At 37.4% G+C, this 17927-nt stretch overlaps 2 protein-coding genes across 2 annotated transcripts in view; both read left to right on the forward strand.

The window, feature by feature from the left end:
- Window positions 1-8819: 8819 nt before the first annotated feature.
- FAM184B (family with sequence similarity 184 member B) overlaps window positions 8820-17927 on the forward strand; it is a 138830-nt gene continuing 129722 nt past the window's right edge. The window contains exons 1-3 of the mRNA XM_070613100.1: window positions 8820-8849; window positions 11442-11549; window positions 16288-16388. The gene's annotated coding sequence lies outside the window, so the exon portion shown is untranslated. The remainder of the gene's footprint in view (window positions 8850-11441; window positions 11550-16287; window positions 16389-17927) is intronic.
- DCAF16 (DDB1 and CUL4 associated factor 16) lies at window positions 8844-11492 on the forward strand. Its single transcript, XM_008509388.2, has one exon. It carries the CDS (start codon window positions 9117-9119, stop codon window positions 9765-9767), a length of 651 nt encoding a protein of 216 aa, XP_008507610.1. The 5' UTR covers window positions 8844-9116; the 3' UTR covers window positions 9768-11492.

Below are 17927 nucleotides of genomic sequence, written 5' to 3' on the forward strand. Positions count from 1 at the left end.
GCCGTTTGGGCGCATGCGCCTGGGGTGTATCCAGCCTTCGTCTGGGTGGGAAGGGGCGTTTCCAAGAGGAGGGACCGCGGGCTCGCCCGAAAGTGGTGTGAGCAGGGAGGGCGAGCGGAGCGGCGGTGCGACTGTTGGGACAGAGCTGGTGGCGCTAGGCCTAGGTGGGTCTTGCGGCTGGGCGTGAGGCGCGAAAGAAGACAGGATCCTCCATGGGTGAGAACAGGGAGTCTGGTGAGGGGAACAGTCCCTGCTCCGGCTGAAGGGGAGCAGGGATCCCGGGAGGAGGGGCTCCTTGGAGATCCCTCGAGAGGGGGAAGATGGGGCGTGCTGGAGGGCTGCCAGCGGCCCGGCTTCTGCGGAGAAGGGGGACGACCCGAGGCCTCCTGCTGGAGGCGGCCGCTGTCCTGTTAAGCCTTAGGTCCTCGGCTTGTGGCGGGTCTGCAAAGGAGGGGAGCAGTCTGAGGACTGCTGCGCAGCGAGGCGCGATGTAATTAGGCCCAGCTTATTGTAAATGTAGCGGCTTTCGAGGCCTGGTTACTAAGGTGCAGAACGACATGGCCTTCAACCAAGGAGAACACAGAGAATGGAAAAGTGTCTGGTGTAGTGGTTAAGATAAGAAATTTGGAGTGCCTTGGAGCAAGAACTAAGTCTTTAAGCTTTTTTTAAAAACAACGGAATTACATCAGACAAAACGAACATCTCAGTACCCACATACAGCTAAATAGATTACAAAGCCGCCCGTTCAGCCCTTTCCTATTGAATTACCTTCCTTCCCAGCTGTAACGGATTTTCTGAATTTACTGTTAATTTTTGTGTTAACGACATATGAATAAATCTCAGAATAAGTATGCTGGATTGTTTTCATGTCCTAACATATGAGTAATCATATATGCAATTTGCTTTTTCCAATCAGTTTTTTCGAGGTTTGTTCATATTGATACTTTTATATTAATAGCTTACACCTTATGGACTCTTATGTGCTAGGCAGTGTTATAAACTCTTCATTTAATCCTTACAAACAACCCCTGTAAGGTAACTTCTGTCTCCTTTTGAGATGAGGAAACTGAGACACAGGTTGCTGTAGTATTCTATTGTATGAATATGCCGTAATTTATTCATCCATTCTCTTCCTTCGTATTCCTAATTCCTGAAACATTGTAGGTATTCAAATGCTAGTTAAAGTAATGAATATGGTAGCATTTGGGTTGCCAGTAATTTAAAAATTGCAAGATGTCTAATGTCTGGAAAGGCAAGAAGGATAAGTATTTTAGGTTAATCCTGGAGCAAAAGCATAGAGGCCTAAGAATGCATGGAATACATATACAGATAACATTTATAATCTCACTAGAGCTAAAATGTAGAATGCCTGGAAAGCTGTGGTGAAAGAAACCTAGAAAGTGCATTAATTTTTTAACCAAGTATATCCAGAATATTATCATTTCAACATGTAATATCATAACTTTTTTTAACATTTTATTTTTTCCTTTTTCTCCCAAAGCCCTTTGGTACATAATTGTGTATTAGTCGTAGGTCCTTCTACTTGTGGCATGTGGGATGCCGCCTCAGCATGGCTTGGTGAGCTGTGCCGTGTCCATGCCCGGGATTCAAACTGTCGAACCCCGGGCTGCCAAAGCAGAGTGGGGAAACTTAACCGCTGGGCCACGGGGCCAGCCCCTATAACATAAATTATTAATGAGATCATTTACTTTGTTTTTTTCCCTACTAAGTCTTTAAAGTTGGATATTATTTTACACTAGCCATATTTCAGGTGCTCAATAGGCACATGTGGCTAGTGGCTACAGTACTGGGCAGTGCAGAACTATACATTCTTACTTTGAGAACCACCGTATATACCGTTCATTTTTTGTGTAAAGTCAACTGGTAAACTAAAAATTAAAACAAACTAATATTTGGAGGCATTTTTCTTAATCCATGGCCTTTAATTACTCAGCTTTCTTTATGCTTTAGATCTCTGCTACCTTTGTTGCTTTGTTTGTGAAGTTTCTAACAATATTGTTTCCTTTTTTTTTATATGACTGTCTCACCACAAATGAGAGATGACCTCAGACCATTTGTCAGTTACTGAAGGATGAGAGGTCTGGCCACCAGAGGTCAGCCTAAGTATATTTAGATTAGATTTTTTTTTTTTTTTTTTTTTTAGGATTAATAGCATGGGGTTTTTTTCAGTATTTTTTAACATTATAATCTGAAAAACAAGAAAAAAGATACTGGGTTTCAAAATGAAAAGGCAACCTTTGGAATAGGAGAAAATATTTGCAAACCTTGTGGCCCATAAGGAGTTAATATTCAAAATATATAAGGAACTCATACCACTCAAAAAAAACAAATAACCGTATTAGAAAATGAGCAAAGGACCTAAATAAACATTTTTCCAAAGAAGACATACAAATGATCATATGAAAAGATGCTCAACATCCCTAATCATCAGGGAAATGCAAATCAAAACCACAGTAAGATATCACTTCACACCTGTTAGGATGACTGTTATCAAAAAGTCAAGGGGCTGGTCCCATGGCCAAGTGGTTGAGTTCACTTGCTCTACTTTGGCAGCCTAGGGTTCCCTGGGTCACATCCTGGTCCAGACCTACACACCACTCATCGAGCCATGCTGTGGCAGCATCCCACATAGAAGAACTAGAATGATTCACAGCTAGGATATTCAACTGTGTGCTGGGGCTTTGGGGAGAAAAGGGAAAAAAAAGGAAGATTGGCAACAGCTGTTAGCTCAGAGCCAGTCTTCCTCAAAAAAAGAAAAAGTCAAAAGATAAGTGTTGGTGAGGTTGTTCAAAAAAGGGAATCTGTTCATGTTGATGAGAACGTAGATCGATACAGCTATTATAGAAAACAGTATGGAGTTTCCTCAAAAAATATAAAAATATTTACCATATGCTCCAGCAATCTCAGTTCTCTCTGGACATATTTCAAAGGAAATAAAATCACTATCTCAAAGCCACATCTGTACTCCCATGTTTATTGCAGCATTATTCACAAGCCAAGATACGGAAACAGCCTAAGTGTCCATCAGAAGGGTGAATGGTAAAGATGTGGTATACATATATGTGTGTACATATATGTGTGTATACACACACATACACAATGGCATACCATTCGATTTTAATAAAGAAGGAAATCCTAGAATTTGAACAACCTGGAGGATATTCCACTAAGCAAAATAAGCCAGACACAGAAAGACAGGTACTTCATGCTCCTACTTATATGTGGAATCTAAAAAAGTCAACTCAAACTCATGGTAACAAGAAGACGAATGGTCATTACCAATGGCTGGGGGATAGAGGAAATGAGATACTGGTCAAAGGGTATAAACTTTTAGTTATAAGATGAATGAGTTCTGGAGACCTCATGTACAGCATCGTAGCTATAGTTAATAATTATGTCTACTTCAAATTTGCTAAGACAGTAGATCTTAAGTGTTTTTACCACACTCACACAAAAATGGTAACTGAGGTGATGAATATGTTAATTAGCTTGATTGTAGTAATCATTTCATAGTGAATACATATGTCAAAAAACATGACATTGTACATGTTAAATATATAAAACTTCTCAGTCATACCTCAATAAAGCTGATAAAAAAGCTGCTATATTAAACTTAAACATCAGTGTCACTGCCTTAAAGCTTACCTGTGTCTTGACTTTTGCTTTTAGTGCTGTGGGAAAAAAGAACAAATAATAGCAACTATGGGAATAAATCTGTTCTTGGTAAACTTAGTTTACCATAGTTGAAGAAATAACAAAACTAAAGAATTTTTATGGTAGGGCTGTTTAGTTCTGAAATTACAGAAAAATCATTCTTTAAAGGTAAATTATACATGGGAGTGTATAGAGTAGGTGCGATTAATTCACTTTTGATATGGGAAAATTATGCACATGGAATGTAAAGGAGTAACAGTGATGAGTTCACTCGAATTTATACATGCCTTCAAAGAGACTGTCTTATTTCTGCTAAAAAATGTAGAGAGCCTTTTAAAGAGTGCTTTGAGTAACATAGTAACTGAAGTATAGCCAATTAATAATCTTGCTGATGGAATCTGGCATAAATGAAAATAGTAAGGATGTAAGAGGACAGAAGAATTAAAAGCTAACAGCTTCGCCTGTCTCAATTAGTAAAATGAAAACTTATGGTGTGTTTTGAATTTTTTTGTTTTCAGATTGAACTGGGTAATAATATTATAAACTTCAAAGTATTTGCATTCATATTCTTAAAGATGAAGTTATAAGCAGTTCCTCTTATATTGCTTTAATAACATCCTCTTTGTTGATCCTGCTTTAAAAAAATTGTTTCATTTGTCTTTGTCCAACATATTACCAAATTACCTGAATATAATTTGGGAATTTTTATCTGCCTAGAATAAAAATAGCATATGCTTGTACTGTTACTTACAGTAGACCTTTGTAATTCTCCCATTAATTCTTTCAAAAAATTTACTAAGCGCCTAATATGTGCCACACACTGCTGGGAACTGAATTAGTTAAAAGAATGTGTGGAAGCCAGAGAAATATTCTTTAGAGGAATATTACTGACATGAAGCCGTACCATATGGCCTTAAAAGCACATCAGTATGTATTCGAAACTAGAGATGTTTACTGACTTTCATTTTGGAAATCACTCCTACAGAATGGCATAGATGAGATGTTGATATTTTGTTTTTTGCTATTTTCATTTACAGCTATGCCTTTAGTGCATCTGTGTTGCTGTGTATATTTCTAATTTGCTTTCACCACATCTTACCTATCCACTCCTCCATGATGGAAACCTGGAATGCTTCTAATTCCTTACCGTCAAAGATGAAGCTTCAGGGTACATATTGGTCTTATGAAGAATCTCTTTGCAGTAGATTCCCAAGAGTAGAATTGCTGGGTTGTGAGACATGCAAATACTCAGTTTGGCTAAGGAGTGCTGCCAGAATTCCTCCTCAGAAAGGTTACCCCAGTCTGTAAACCCGCCAGTAGTGCTGGTTCCTTAAGGAGTTCCTTCAGCCTCCTCACTAACACTTGGCATTGTCCAGTTTTCTAATTTTTTCTAAACTAACAGAATAACGTGATATAGTTAGTGGCCTGTGGATTTTCTGTCTTGTAAATTGGATTTTTTTTTTTTTGAGGACGATTAGCCCTGAGCTAACTGCTGCCAATCCTCCTCTTTTCACTAAGGAAGACTGGCCCTGAGCTAACATCCATGCCCATCTTCCTCTACTTTATATATGGAACGCCTACCACAGCATGGCGTGCCAAGCAGTGCCATGTCTGCACCCGGGATCCAAACCCGCGAACCCTGGGCCACCAAAGCGGAATGTGCACACTTAACCACTACGCCACCGGGCTGGCCCTAAACTGAATATTTTTGTCCTTTGCCCATTTCTTTACTGAGGTTGCTACCTTTTATTTGTTGTTAATTTGTACTTAACTTTGTTCTTGATGTCTTTAGTTCAACCCAGAAATGATTAATTTTGTTGTGACTAAATTCATCATTTTTTGTTCTTGTGCTTTGTGTTTTTTTATTTAAGAAGTCTTTCCCTGGCCCTAAGTCACAAAGATGTTCTTCTGCATTGTGTTCTATTGACTATATGGTTTTACCACTCTTGTTTAGGTTTTACCATTCTTATTTACCATCATGGGTCCTCCTTTGTATGTGTATATACCTTTTTATAGGTATACAGTTTTATTTTTCTTCATATAATGAGCCAGATTCACCAGTGTTAGGTACTAAATGCATTCATTCCCCCTTGATTTGTGTGCTAACTTTATTGTATACTACATTCCAAACTTTTATATGGCTCTGTTTCTGAGCCTTGTTCTGTTCCATTGGACTACTTGTCTTTTCTTACACTAACTCCCTCGTATTTTAATGTCTGAGACTTTTGTAGTATGTGTTAATATCTTGTAGGCCAAGAATCCCCTTTGCTCTTCTGTTCAAATAGTTGATTTGTCTATATGTGGAATTTTATTGTTTCTATATTAGGATTATATAAATTAATTTAGAAAAGGTTGTTTCAATATTCATTTGTCCCATCCAAGAGCATGGAATGTCTGTTTATTTTAATTCATCTTCTTTCCCTTCTTCATAGAGGTGCTGTATATTATTGATTAGTTCCTAGATCCTTTAGAGGTTTGGTGTTTTGTTTTCCTCTATCATGAAAGGTATTTATGTAATAAATTTTCTAGTTAGTATTGCTGGTCTAGAAGTTAAGAATGCCTGGGTTCAAATCCTGACTCTTTTACTTGGTAGATGTATGACCTTGGGCAGGTCGCTTAAACATCATGTGTAAAATGGGGACAATAAAGGTACCTATCTTACAGGGTCGTCAGGAAAATTTTAGACATGTTTACATCTGTACAGTTCCTAGAATAGTACCTGACAAAGTAGTAAGTGCTATAAAAATAAATTAATGAATAATTCATAGGTTAATCTCAGATCCAGGAACTTTCTTGAGCTCTTTTATTAGCTCTAATAGTTTATATGTTCCTTTTTTTTAACTAGATGACCACATCATCTGTAAATTAATAGTTTTATCTCTTTTCTTCCAGTGCTTACACCTGTCTTTTCTTTTCTTATAACGTGGATTAGGACTTTTGGTATTTTGTCAGTATCAGTTATCAGGATCATCCATACCTAATTTCATTTTTAAAGGGAATATATCTAAAGTTATTCTTTTTGGATAATATTTGCTGAAAATTTTTGGTGGATAACCTTCACCAAGTAGAGAAGGTAACTTTCTCTTCCTAGTTTGGTAAGATTCTTTTGTTTTCTAAAGCATAAATGGGTGTTGATTAGAAGCTAAAAAAGGTTAAATATCCACAGTTGATAAAATTATCTGGTCTTTTTTTTTTTTTTTGCTTTGTTACTGTGGTGTCTTGTAAATTTTCTAAAGTTAAGATAGCCTTGCTTTCCTGGGATAAGTTCTATATGATTATAACATATTCTTTTTTTCTTTAACAAAACTACTAGATTTTGTTAGGTAATCTTTGGAATTTTTGTAAGTGAAAAGAGCCTATACTTTTCTTATTTGGTTCATCTCTAGATTTGGAATTAATATTTTATTATCTTCATAAAAGGAGCTATTTACTTTATTTGCTTTTTGCTTTTTTCTAGAACAAGTTATATAAAATAGGTATTAGTTCCCTTGGAAGTTTGGTGAAACTCACTTATAAAACCATATGGGCCTGCTGTACAAGGTTGTTGCCTTTTCAGTTTCTTTAATACTTCCTGGTCTATTCTAGTCCAAGTTATCTATTTCTTCCTGTGTGAATTTTACTATTTTATATTCTTCTAGAATTTAGCCATATCATCTAGATTTTCACATTTTAGCATATATTTGTCATGGTTTTTTTTAACCTCTTTTTTGTTATTTTTATTTTTATTTTTTGAGGGAGTTTGGCCCTGAACTAACATCTGTTGCCAATCTTCCTCTTTTTTTTTTTTTATTCTCCCCAAAGCCCCAGTACATAGTTGTATATCCTAGTTATAGGTCACTCTGGTTCTTCTATGTGGGATGCCACCACAGCATGGCTTGATGAGTGGTGTGTAGGTCCACACCCGGGATCCAAACCTGTAAACCCCAGGCTGCTGGAGCAGAGCATACAAACTTGACCACTCAGCCATGGAGCTAGCCCCTCTTTTTTGTTATTTTTAAATCTTTTAATAAGTCTCACCAGTTTCGTTTTTCTTATTTATATTTTCAGAAAACCATCTTGTAATTTTATCAGTCTTCTCTAATGTTCTTTCATGTACTATTTTGCTTCTGCTTTTATTATTTCCTTCTTGCTTATTTTGCTTTCGCTGTTTTCCATTATCATGAATTGAATACTGAACTTGTGGATATTTAAACTTCCTCATTTTCCCTATCAATGTATTCAAAGCTATAAATTTCTTTTAGGTACTTATTTGGCCATGTCCCACAAATTTTGCCTTGTAGAGTTTATATTATTATTCACTTTTAATATTTCTTAATATGTTTTATGACTTCCATTTTAATCCATGAGTTATTTAGTTTCCCAACATAGGGTTGCTTTTAACCAACCTTTCATATTACTTTTATTGCATTACAATCAGAGAATTTAGTCTGAATGAAATTGATGTAGATCCCAACAAGCACATCTGAAGGTGAAAAGACGACCGTTGTAGCTCTCTATTTAAGTTTGAGGCATAAGGGATCTGCTTTTACACGTGTAATTTTCTGGGCTAGGACTGCAAACTGAAAAAGAAACTGGCCCAGATATGTACCAACGAAGGACTAAAATGGCCCCAGGCTCTCCTTCCCTATTTTGTGATTGTGGGAGCCATTCCCAATAGAAAAATCTAAGTCTACTTAAGCCTATGAGATAGAGATGGGAAAGCCAAGAAGGCTTCTTGTTCAGCGTCCATGTTCTGGTGTACTCTTTATTATAAAGTTGGACAATAATGTTACCCACTGCTTTCAGGCTTTAATATCATGTCTCTAGTCTTCTCATTCACAGGTTAAGACTACCTTTCCAGATAGTCCAACAACTAAGTCACCAATTTCCAAGGGCATTTGCACCACCTATGGAAAACATCCGATCTGTGCACACCAGATATCCTTGACAACTCATCCCGCCATCCCCCTGCACAAAAGTTGCCGTACCAGCGGACAACGAAGGCGACCACTGAGTTTCTTTTTATCACCAAGTAGATATACTATCCCTGCCAACAAAACAGAGTACACAAAGTGTCTCTTCACAATATCATGACCAGTTGAGACCCTGCTAAGAAAATCAGCTTGCCTAGATGAGCACCCTGTCTCTCCTTGGTTAGCCAGGATTTGAAGGAGAGCTTCTGTCCTGTGCTGCTGGTAAGTGACTGACACTTTTACACACTGAACTGGTCCTGAGAACTGAGATGTCTTCTTTGTAAGTGAAGAATATACAACATAATCTTGAAGAACTGCACAGTGGTGTGAGCCACAAGCATACTGTGTGTGTGTGTAATGGACTGAGAAACAGACAAATTAATCTTGTTGAAAGGATTTTTCATCTTTTGTTTATTTGCCAGTGTTAGCCAGTGTTTTGCTGGCTTAGATTGTTGCCTTTTTCTGGTTCCTTTTGTCTCTTCTCTTCTGATGGGTCCCAGAAATCCCTCTCCTGACCCCTTATCAGAATCAGAAAGTGAGGAAGAAGAGAACGCTAAGTACCTCAATGAGAGTTCTGGGGAAGAGTGGGATTCCTCTGAAGAAGAGGACCCTGTGGTGCCCAACCTAACGCCTCTTGAGAGTCTTGCCTGGCAGGTTAAGTGCCTTTTAAAATACTCTACAACTTGGAAACCTTTAAATCCTAATTCCTGGTTATATCATGCTAAACTCTTGGATCTAAGCACACCGGTCCATATACTTCGAGAGATAGGTCTAAGACTCTCCCATTGTTCCCACTGTGTACCAAAACTGGAACCAATTCCTGAGTGGCCTCCTCTGGCTTCTTGTGGAGTCCCACCTTTTCAAAAGCCCCTTATAAGTCCCAGCCGGCTTTCTAGAGATCATGCCACTCTAAATGGAGCACTGCAATTTGCCACCAAACAGTTAAGCCGAACATTGAGTAGAGCCACTCCCATACCTGAATACCTAAAACAGATCCCTAATTCATGTGTGTCTGGTTGTTGCTGCGGCTGGTTAACTAAAACAGTTAAGGAAACAACCCGCACTGAACCCATCAACACTACTTACTCCTACACTGACTTCCAAAAGGCAGTTAACAAACTCCTAACAGCATCACTATAAAGATCCACCATTTGTTCTGATATCTGTCATGTTGTTACAGGAGTACAAAGTTACACAGCCTGCAGTTGAGAAACTAATGGCTTCTCAACCAAACTATACCCTGTCCTGACAGGCTGCAGTACTGCCAAGTACTGAATATTTACCCAAGAGTCCCATAACTCTCTACAGAAAATGTGCATTGTGAGCATTCCCTTTGACAGACCATGTCAATAAAATGAGAACTTCAATGGAGAATTAGTCAAAGGGACCATATCATAAAAGATAAGTTGACTATTCTCCACACTCAGTTCTCCCCCCAGTTAATTCCGCCTTTCTGAATGGACTCTAACTAAATGTCTAATTATTAATGAGACTGAAAAAGTAGGCCACTACCCCTTTTGTTACCCAACCTTAGAACAGCCATTGTGGAAAGTGGGACGTTAGCTACTCCTAGTAATACCTTTCTGACATTCATTTCTAGGGAGGTAGTTGAAGTAAATTGAATAACTAGACAAAAGAAAATGGCAGGAATATCGATTTATCTCCCAGCTTTTGTATAGACAGGCCTATAGATGACACCCTTTAGGGATTCCTGTTTTTGGGGAAGGGAATATAGTGTCAAACTTAGCCTACACTACTCCAGACCTATCACGGTACCTGCAGTTACAGTATAAACATTTATATCATAGGCTCCCACCCGGGGGTCTCTAGCTAAATTGACGTATAAGATCGTACCTGGGGATTAAACAGACACTTGTTTTGTAGGCAATATGTTTCTTGCATCTTGGCAGCCAAACTTTAGGTAAGAGCAAATAAAACACATTCTAAAAGACCAACAGAGAAGGATTAAGAGAGCATTTATGCACTTTCCACATCCATTGCAAACTTTTTCAGGAACATTTCTAACTTTAAAGAACCTTACTACAGAAAATCTTAGCCTGATACAATCTGAAGTTAAAGAGTTTTTTAGCGTTATTGTTTCTACATAGATTAACGTTAGATTTCCTTCTACCTAAACAAAGAATATGTACCCTTGTAAATGAGTCTTGCTGTGTTTATTTACGTGAGTAAATAAAATGTATGAGACCATTAAATCTTTTCACACACATACAATGAAGAGTGAAGCCTGTGTGTGAGTCTGGTTGACTGACATCTAAAGGGACTCAGAAGACAGATTGTTAAAGATAGAACAATATATCCTTTTCCTTGTTTTAGTTTAACCTTTTCCTATTCTCCATGTTAAGTGCTGTATGCAATGTGGCATCAAAAAATCGAAGCGTTAGCGGAATCACAAATTTTATAAATGTTTAGCAACTTTAAAGAGAGAGAAGAATGTTTATAACTTAATGAGTTATTTCTTCTGAGCTTTAGTTGTCTTAAGAAAAAAAGAGGGAATTGTAGTAGGTAGAAAAAAATATTTGTTAGTGGAAAATTACTCAACTGAAACCATATCATACTGTTAGTGTAACTGAATGTATCAGAAACTGTTCCTATGTAGATGTTCTGTGAAACTGGTTTTTAAAATGTTACGAGAACCTGTTTCTTTTTTTAAGGGGGAGGTGGAACAATGTGGGGAGGTCTAACAATTAAAATATGTTGATGTTTATGTAACCATAATATGTTTCTTTTTCTGTGGGGGGGGGGGTATAAAAGTGCCTTGCTCATGAGCACATTTTTTTCTATTCCCCCCAAAAGGAACCCTTTCCCCAGCTTCGCAGCTGAATAAACCAACAGCTTTGTACGTGCTGAACAGAGTATGGTCATTTGTTCTCAACAAATGAAATAGATCTTGCTTTACTCAAGGTATATTCAACATTCATTAAGTGCTGAATAGAATCCATAGATAATAGTATCTGTATCTATACAGTGTCTCTGATAGGAGGAGCCTTAGCAGCTCTAGAAAAGAAACATTATTGAAGAAAATGCCAAATATTCAGTCAAGACCCAGATTTGAACCTATTTGTTTGTATATGTTAAGTAATTCCAGGTTGCGCAAAATGATCGGTACCTGAATAAACCTTTAAGCCTTTACTATTTGTGTGCCATGGATGTGGGGTTAGGAGTGGATTTACCACTGTCGTACTCCCTACGTGGGCCTTTGGTTAAACGCACTCACCATAATTAGGATAAAGAAGGACAAATTTATTTTCTGTTTAGAGAAATATTTATCAAAGGAGTAAGGGAAACAATTTCTAAACCAATAGACATTAATGTTACCTAAGGTATTGTTCTCTTGGTGCAGATAGGCAGCCTCTTTTTGTTGACGCAGCCCAGATACCTTGAGCCTGGAAGACCATAATCATGTTTTTTAAACCCATCAGCTTCCTCAGAAAAGGAAAAAATCAATACATGGCAGGAGGAAGGCAGATTTTAGGTCACTTTTAGGGGATTATCCTGGTGGGACTCCTATGACAACCATCTATCTAAAAAAATTTCTCTATGATGAAAACAGTATTTTGATATTAGAGTAGATTGTTAAAGCAGTTAAGGACCTTAGAAGTCACTTGGGTTATTTTCTTACTGATACATGAAGGCTCTTACATTTCTAATAGATGATTTTCTGCTTTTGGTTCCAGTATTAGAGAACTCAAGTGTCTTTTGGAGTAGCCCATTAGTTTTAAATATCTCTGTTAGAAGTTTAGTCATTCATCTAATAACATTATGGAGTGACTACTATAATCCAGACATTGGGATTCCAAAATTAAATAAAATAGTATACACAAGAAATTAGTTTTAAGATATACTGAACCAATGTAAATTACCCCAAAGCTTTTGGCCCTCGATACTATCTGTGCTCTCTAGGGTCACATTGAATAAGCCCAATGCCCTTATATATTTGGAAATAGGGCAGCCATCAAACTAGTGGAATTTCACATGGAGAGCACACTCTGACAATTAAACCCAACAAGGGGTAGTCAGCTAAGGGAATAGATAAAATAAATAGGCATTTTATACACAGATTTAAGTTGGATGTGCTAGTTCACAAGGGAATGGCACACAAAGCCGAGGCCCAGAAGTGTTTTGCTCACATGGCTGGGGTATATAGGAAAGCCCAGAAAGTATAGATAACTTCTCAGACTTCGTAAGACAACTTTGTGCAAGCTGCCGGTATTTGAGTCCACCAATGAGCCATATCCATTGGACGTAGGGAAATTGAGGGAGCTACGCTAGCTGATGCTAACCACCAGGTATTTCTTGTGTGTCAATTTGCTGTTACCAAAAGAATAATCTCCATGGTATATCTTTGCCAATTTTAAACAAAGTTTAGTTAATGGCGAACATGTTTGAGTCTGATCATTTTATACAATCTTTCAAGCTCTTCCTTTGAATTGGCAACAGCAGTGGGATTATACAAAAGTTTTGGTAGTGAGACCAAGAAAAGGAAAGGGTAAGGGCACCACCATGACCTGACACTTGCTGGCTACCCAGCTTCTGTTAGCTGTGAGAGCTATTGACTAGCTCTTCTCAATGAGATAAGAAAGGAATGCCTGATTTACAGATAATTTAAAATAATGCAGCAGACAGACAGTACCAGAGTTGTTGCTTCTAAACAGCATGAAGTCAGTTTAAAATGTTTGTGACAGTTTAGGTTTGGATTATAAAAGAGTGAATTGACTGGAGTTTGGACAATTTATTTGGGAAGACGTAGATGACCCTGACACATGATAGGAAAATTCCTGAGATGGAGGCTGGCCCAGTGGCGTAGTGGTTAAGTTCATGCACTCTGCTTCAGCACCCCGAGTTTCGTAGGTTCAGATCCCTAGCACCACTTGTCAATCCATGCTGTGGCAGCATCCCACATAAAATAGAAGAAGATTGGCTCAGATGTTAGCTCAGGGCCAATCTTCCTCACACACAAAAAAGAAAATTCCTGGGACCATTTGGGAAGTGATGCCCTGTTCCCTGGGATAGGACATAATCAGTTAGCATCTAGGAGACTCAGGATCCTGGTCAGTTTAACAAGATTAAAACTGAGTTCCTAGTATACATAGAAACCAAGCTGGTGTGTGGTGTCAAATTAGACTTCAACAGAAACCATATGAAACAGTTTTAGAATAAATGTTGCAGTTTGTAAATTGAGGAGCTGGTAATGTCTTATTTGGGGGGAACTTAATATGTTTATTCTGCTAAGCCCATGCTTAATACTACCCTTCCATCCATAGTGTCAACTGTGGGACTTGACACTCCAATCTATCAACTAGTGTTTTACAATGTATTAATTAGGCAGTGGTCCAGTAGGGGCATCTTCCTTTGGGAGATACCCAAACAATTGGAATAGTCCAAGGCTATAGCCATCTTCCATCAAAAAAGACCCTAGATTGGCTTTATGATTGCACCCTGAGCAACCAGAATGACTTGATAGAGTGGCAGAGCTATGGTGACACAATTAAGGGGCCACCCACTACCTGGAGAAACTGAATTCCTATATTAATTGAAAGCATTAATGTTGGCCACAGTCGATGCATTCCATGGGGACTTATCACAAAGTGGGTTATATGGTATTGGTGCCTGGCTACCTGCTTGGTACTTATGTAGACTTTGCCAGTGGCTTGAATGCTTTGGTCCAGATCCCAGTTTCCTTCTTTAAACCTAATTTTTTTATGTTGGTCTTTCTAGTTATGACGTGCTGTTTCTTTAAATGTAATTGGGTTGTGAGATTTAGCAGATAAAAATACAGGATGCTAAAGTAAATCTGAATTTCAGATAAACAGTGAAATATGGGACATACTTATACCAGAAAGAAGTGATCATCTATCTGAAATTCAGATTTAACTGGCTTCCCATGTTTCATCTTGCAGCCTTATAGTAGCACTGATTAAGCTTGGGTCGTAGTCATGTTGTTCTTCCCAGGGAACAGTCCGGTTCTTTATATTACGTGTTGTTTTCTTACCTCCAAATATTTACGGGGGGAGAAGAAGGCTAACACGTAGTTGACCCGAGGTTAGAGCTGTTGTTGAGAGGTGGAGGAGGAAGCCCAGTTGCAGAAATGAGAGTTTTTATAGGAGACACATTGTATTTGGCTAAAATAATCACATAACCATTAAAACATTTCCAGACATACAAATTTTTTAAATGCTTTCTTAATAATAAGTAGTTTAGGTTCGTTGTTTTGTGTGTTTTAAGTTACTTCTCACTCTCCTTTGCCATGAAGGGAAAGATTGAGTGTATTACTTTTATTTATTTATTTATTTTTTTGATACTTGATAGGTAACAGTTCTAGCAGCCATTCTTCATCACAGAAAAGGTCCACAAATTTGGAACACCTATCTTTTCCTTCCAAAACCCCCAAAAGACTCAAAGACTTGAAGCACAAGTTACCCTGAAAGGTGAGGGTGAGGAGCAAAGTTGAAAACAAGAGGATTATTTGAAAGTTTATTTTTGCCCTCCGTTTGTAGCCAGATGACTATACCTTTTTCTAACCAAAGAGTAGAGGTTTGTTTTCTGGAGAAATTGAACCAAAGTCTGAGGTAGACTTAGAACTGGGATCTGGAGGAGAGTGGTGGTAGTGAGGTGCTATACTGAAAACAGGAAGATTGGGAGAATGGCAGTACTCTGAACATTATGAGCCTTCAGGCACCTTGTCCACCCAGCTACAGAATCTGGCAGCCAGGCTTATACCCAGCCCTGCCTACCACATCCAGAAAGATGAAAATTTTGAAAAAATAGCCTGCCACCTGAGTATTTTTTACAGTGAAACTCAGAGTCCACAAGCCCTGCTTTCAGTCACTTGAAATCACATAAACTGATAGCCAAAGATCACTAGACATCTGATAACCTTCATCAATGAACGATGAAGACCAAAACAAAAGAACCTGAAAAAAATTGGAAATAATGCAGGGAACATAAAACTCCCCAAAGAAGCTACAATATTCTCAGAAACATAGGAGAATATATTCCATCCATGAAATAAGAACAGGATGCTATAAAAATATGAACAATCAAAAAATAAGAATATTGGAAAAATAGGAGAACCAAAGTTAAACCTTCAATAGATGTGTTGGGAGATAAGTTGAAGAAATTTCAGAAAGTAAAACAAAAATGTAGAGAAGGAAAATAGGAAAGAACTAAAAAGAAAATTAGAAGATCAAATGGGATGCAACATCTGGTTAATAGCTCCAAAATGAGAGAACAGAGAAAGAAGATGAGGAGAGAATATGAAATTAAAGAACTTTTCCCAAAAATGTAGGACATGAGTCTTTAAATTAAAAGGATCCATTGAGTGACTGGTGCAATGAATTAAAAAACACACAGAAGTAGATCATGATATTTCAGGATGTCAAAGTTAAAGAAGATCCTGAACGTTTACAAAGGGGAAAAACAAGGGTTACATAAAAAAGATGTTTCCAAGAATGGCATTTAGACTTCTCAGTAGCAGCACTGGATGCTAGAAGACTATGAAAGCCGAGTCTTCAAATTCAAGAGGAAAAATTATTTCCAAACTAGAATTCTGTACCCAGACAACCCAATCAAGTATGGGGCTAAAATAAAGTTTCGACTTTCGTGGTCTCAAAATTTTATCTTACCATGTACCCTTTCTTAGGAGGCTACTGGAGGACGTGGTACAGCAAAACAAAGGAGTAATCTAAATAAGAAGGCTTGGTATCCTGAAAACATAAGATCTCACAAAGGAATGCAGTGAAAGTAAGTCCCAGGATGACTACTGTGTCAAGTAAGTAGGATGGGGGTTTCAGGAAGTAGATTTCTAGGAAACTTGGAACAAAGCATTTGAGTACATGGAAAATGTAGAAAGGAATGAGACAGATGTTGGGACATTAGGGAAAAGGAAAAAGACAAGTACATGGGAAACTAGGTTAATGATAAAATGAAGTAATTAGAAGTACATGAAATATACATTTTTAGATAAGTTTCATTGTATCACAAAAATCTGAAATTTTATCTCTTAAAATGTAATTATTTTGTTACAATTTTAGTAGTCAGATTTTAGAAGTTTGATGTTAAAAATCTAGTAAGATTGTAGTATTGCCAGCAATTAGATTGATCCTTCAGGCATGATACTCCATAACTGCAGTAAATGCTCACCTTCAATAAGATGTGCACTGCAGATTTTTTCAGAAAAAATATTATTCAATAACATGCATAGTCTATAGCAGTAATCTCAACAAGCTTTTCACTTAAATTTTAGCCTTGGTAGAGTCAAAAGCATAAGGAATCATCTACTTCTTTAAAAAGAATATTTTGAAATTTCATATTGTTTTTCATCTTCAATACTGGTTTTGCTATCAAGATACAGTTTTATCCAGTGACAGGTCCATAATATATTTCCATATGATGCTTCAGATTTTTTTCCTATGAGTTACGGTTGAGTTTCTTTTTATACTTTGTTTATACTAATATTATATAATCTCAGAATAAATTTTGATTTAATTGCAAATGATTATGTATGGTGGTATGTTTTTCCTCTGTTATCAAATCTGTTGAGTAAACCATGTCAGGCCAATTTGTCCATCACTCTTTTTTTCAAGTAAGGGATGACATACATAGAGTAAAATACATGAAATGCACTAATCATAGGTGTACTTGATGATCTTTTGCATACATATATACTCATATCAAGATGTATACACTCAAGTTAAAGTACAAAAAAATTTCTGATTTCCTAGCACCCTTTCCCAGTCTATACCTCCCCTAGAAATAACCACTCTTTTCTGAAGGTCCATTAGTTTTGCTTGTTCTCAACTTCACGTGAATGGTATCATGCAGTATGGATAGTCTCATGCTTGGCTTCTTTCATCAATGTAATATCTACAGTTCATCCAAGTGTTTGCATGGATCAGTTCATTTTCTTTGTTATCATAGACTATTCCATAGTATGCATATGCCATAATTTACTTATCCATTCACTTGTTGACAGCATTTGAGTTCTTTCCAATTTTTGTCTATTGCAAATAAAGCTGCAATAAACATTCTTATACCTGTGTTTTTTGTGGGTATGTGCACTCATTCCTCCTGTTATATACCTAGGAGCTGAATTGCTGTGTCATAGGGTAGGTGTATGTTTAGTTATAGTAAAACTGCCAAACACTTTCCAAGGTGATTGTATCATTTTATACTCCCACCAGCAATGTATGAAGGTTTCAGTTGCTCCACATCTTTACAAACACTTGTTATTGTTAGTCTCTAATTTTACCCATTCTAGTGTTCTGTAATGCTATCTCATGG

The sequence above is a fragment of the Equus przewalskii genome, chromosome 3, assembly GCF_037783145.1.
Source record: "Equus przewalskii isolate Varuska chromosome 3, EquPr2, whole genome shotgun sequence".
NCBI classification, from domain to species: domain Eukaryota; kingdom Metazoa; phylum Chordata; class Mammalia; order Perissodactyla; family Equidae; genus Equus; species Equus przewalskii.

Coding starts and splice junctions, on each gene's coding strand:
- DCAF16 (XM_008509388.2), top strand. CDS start 9,117: ATGGGTCCCAGAAATCCCTCTCCTGACCCCTTATCAGAATCAGAAAGT.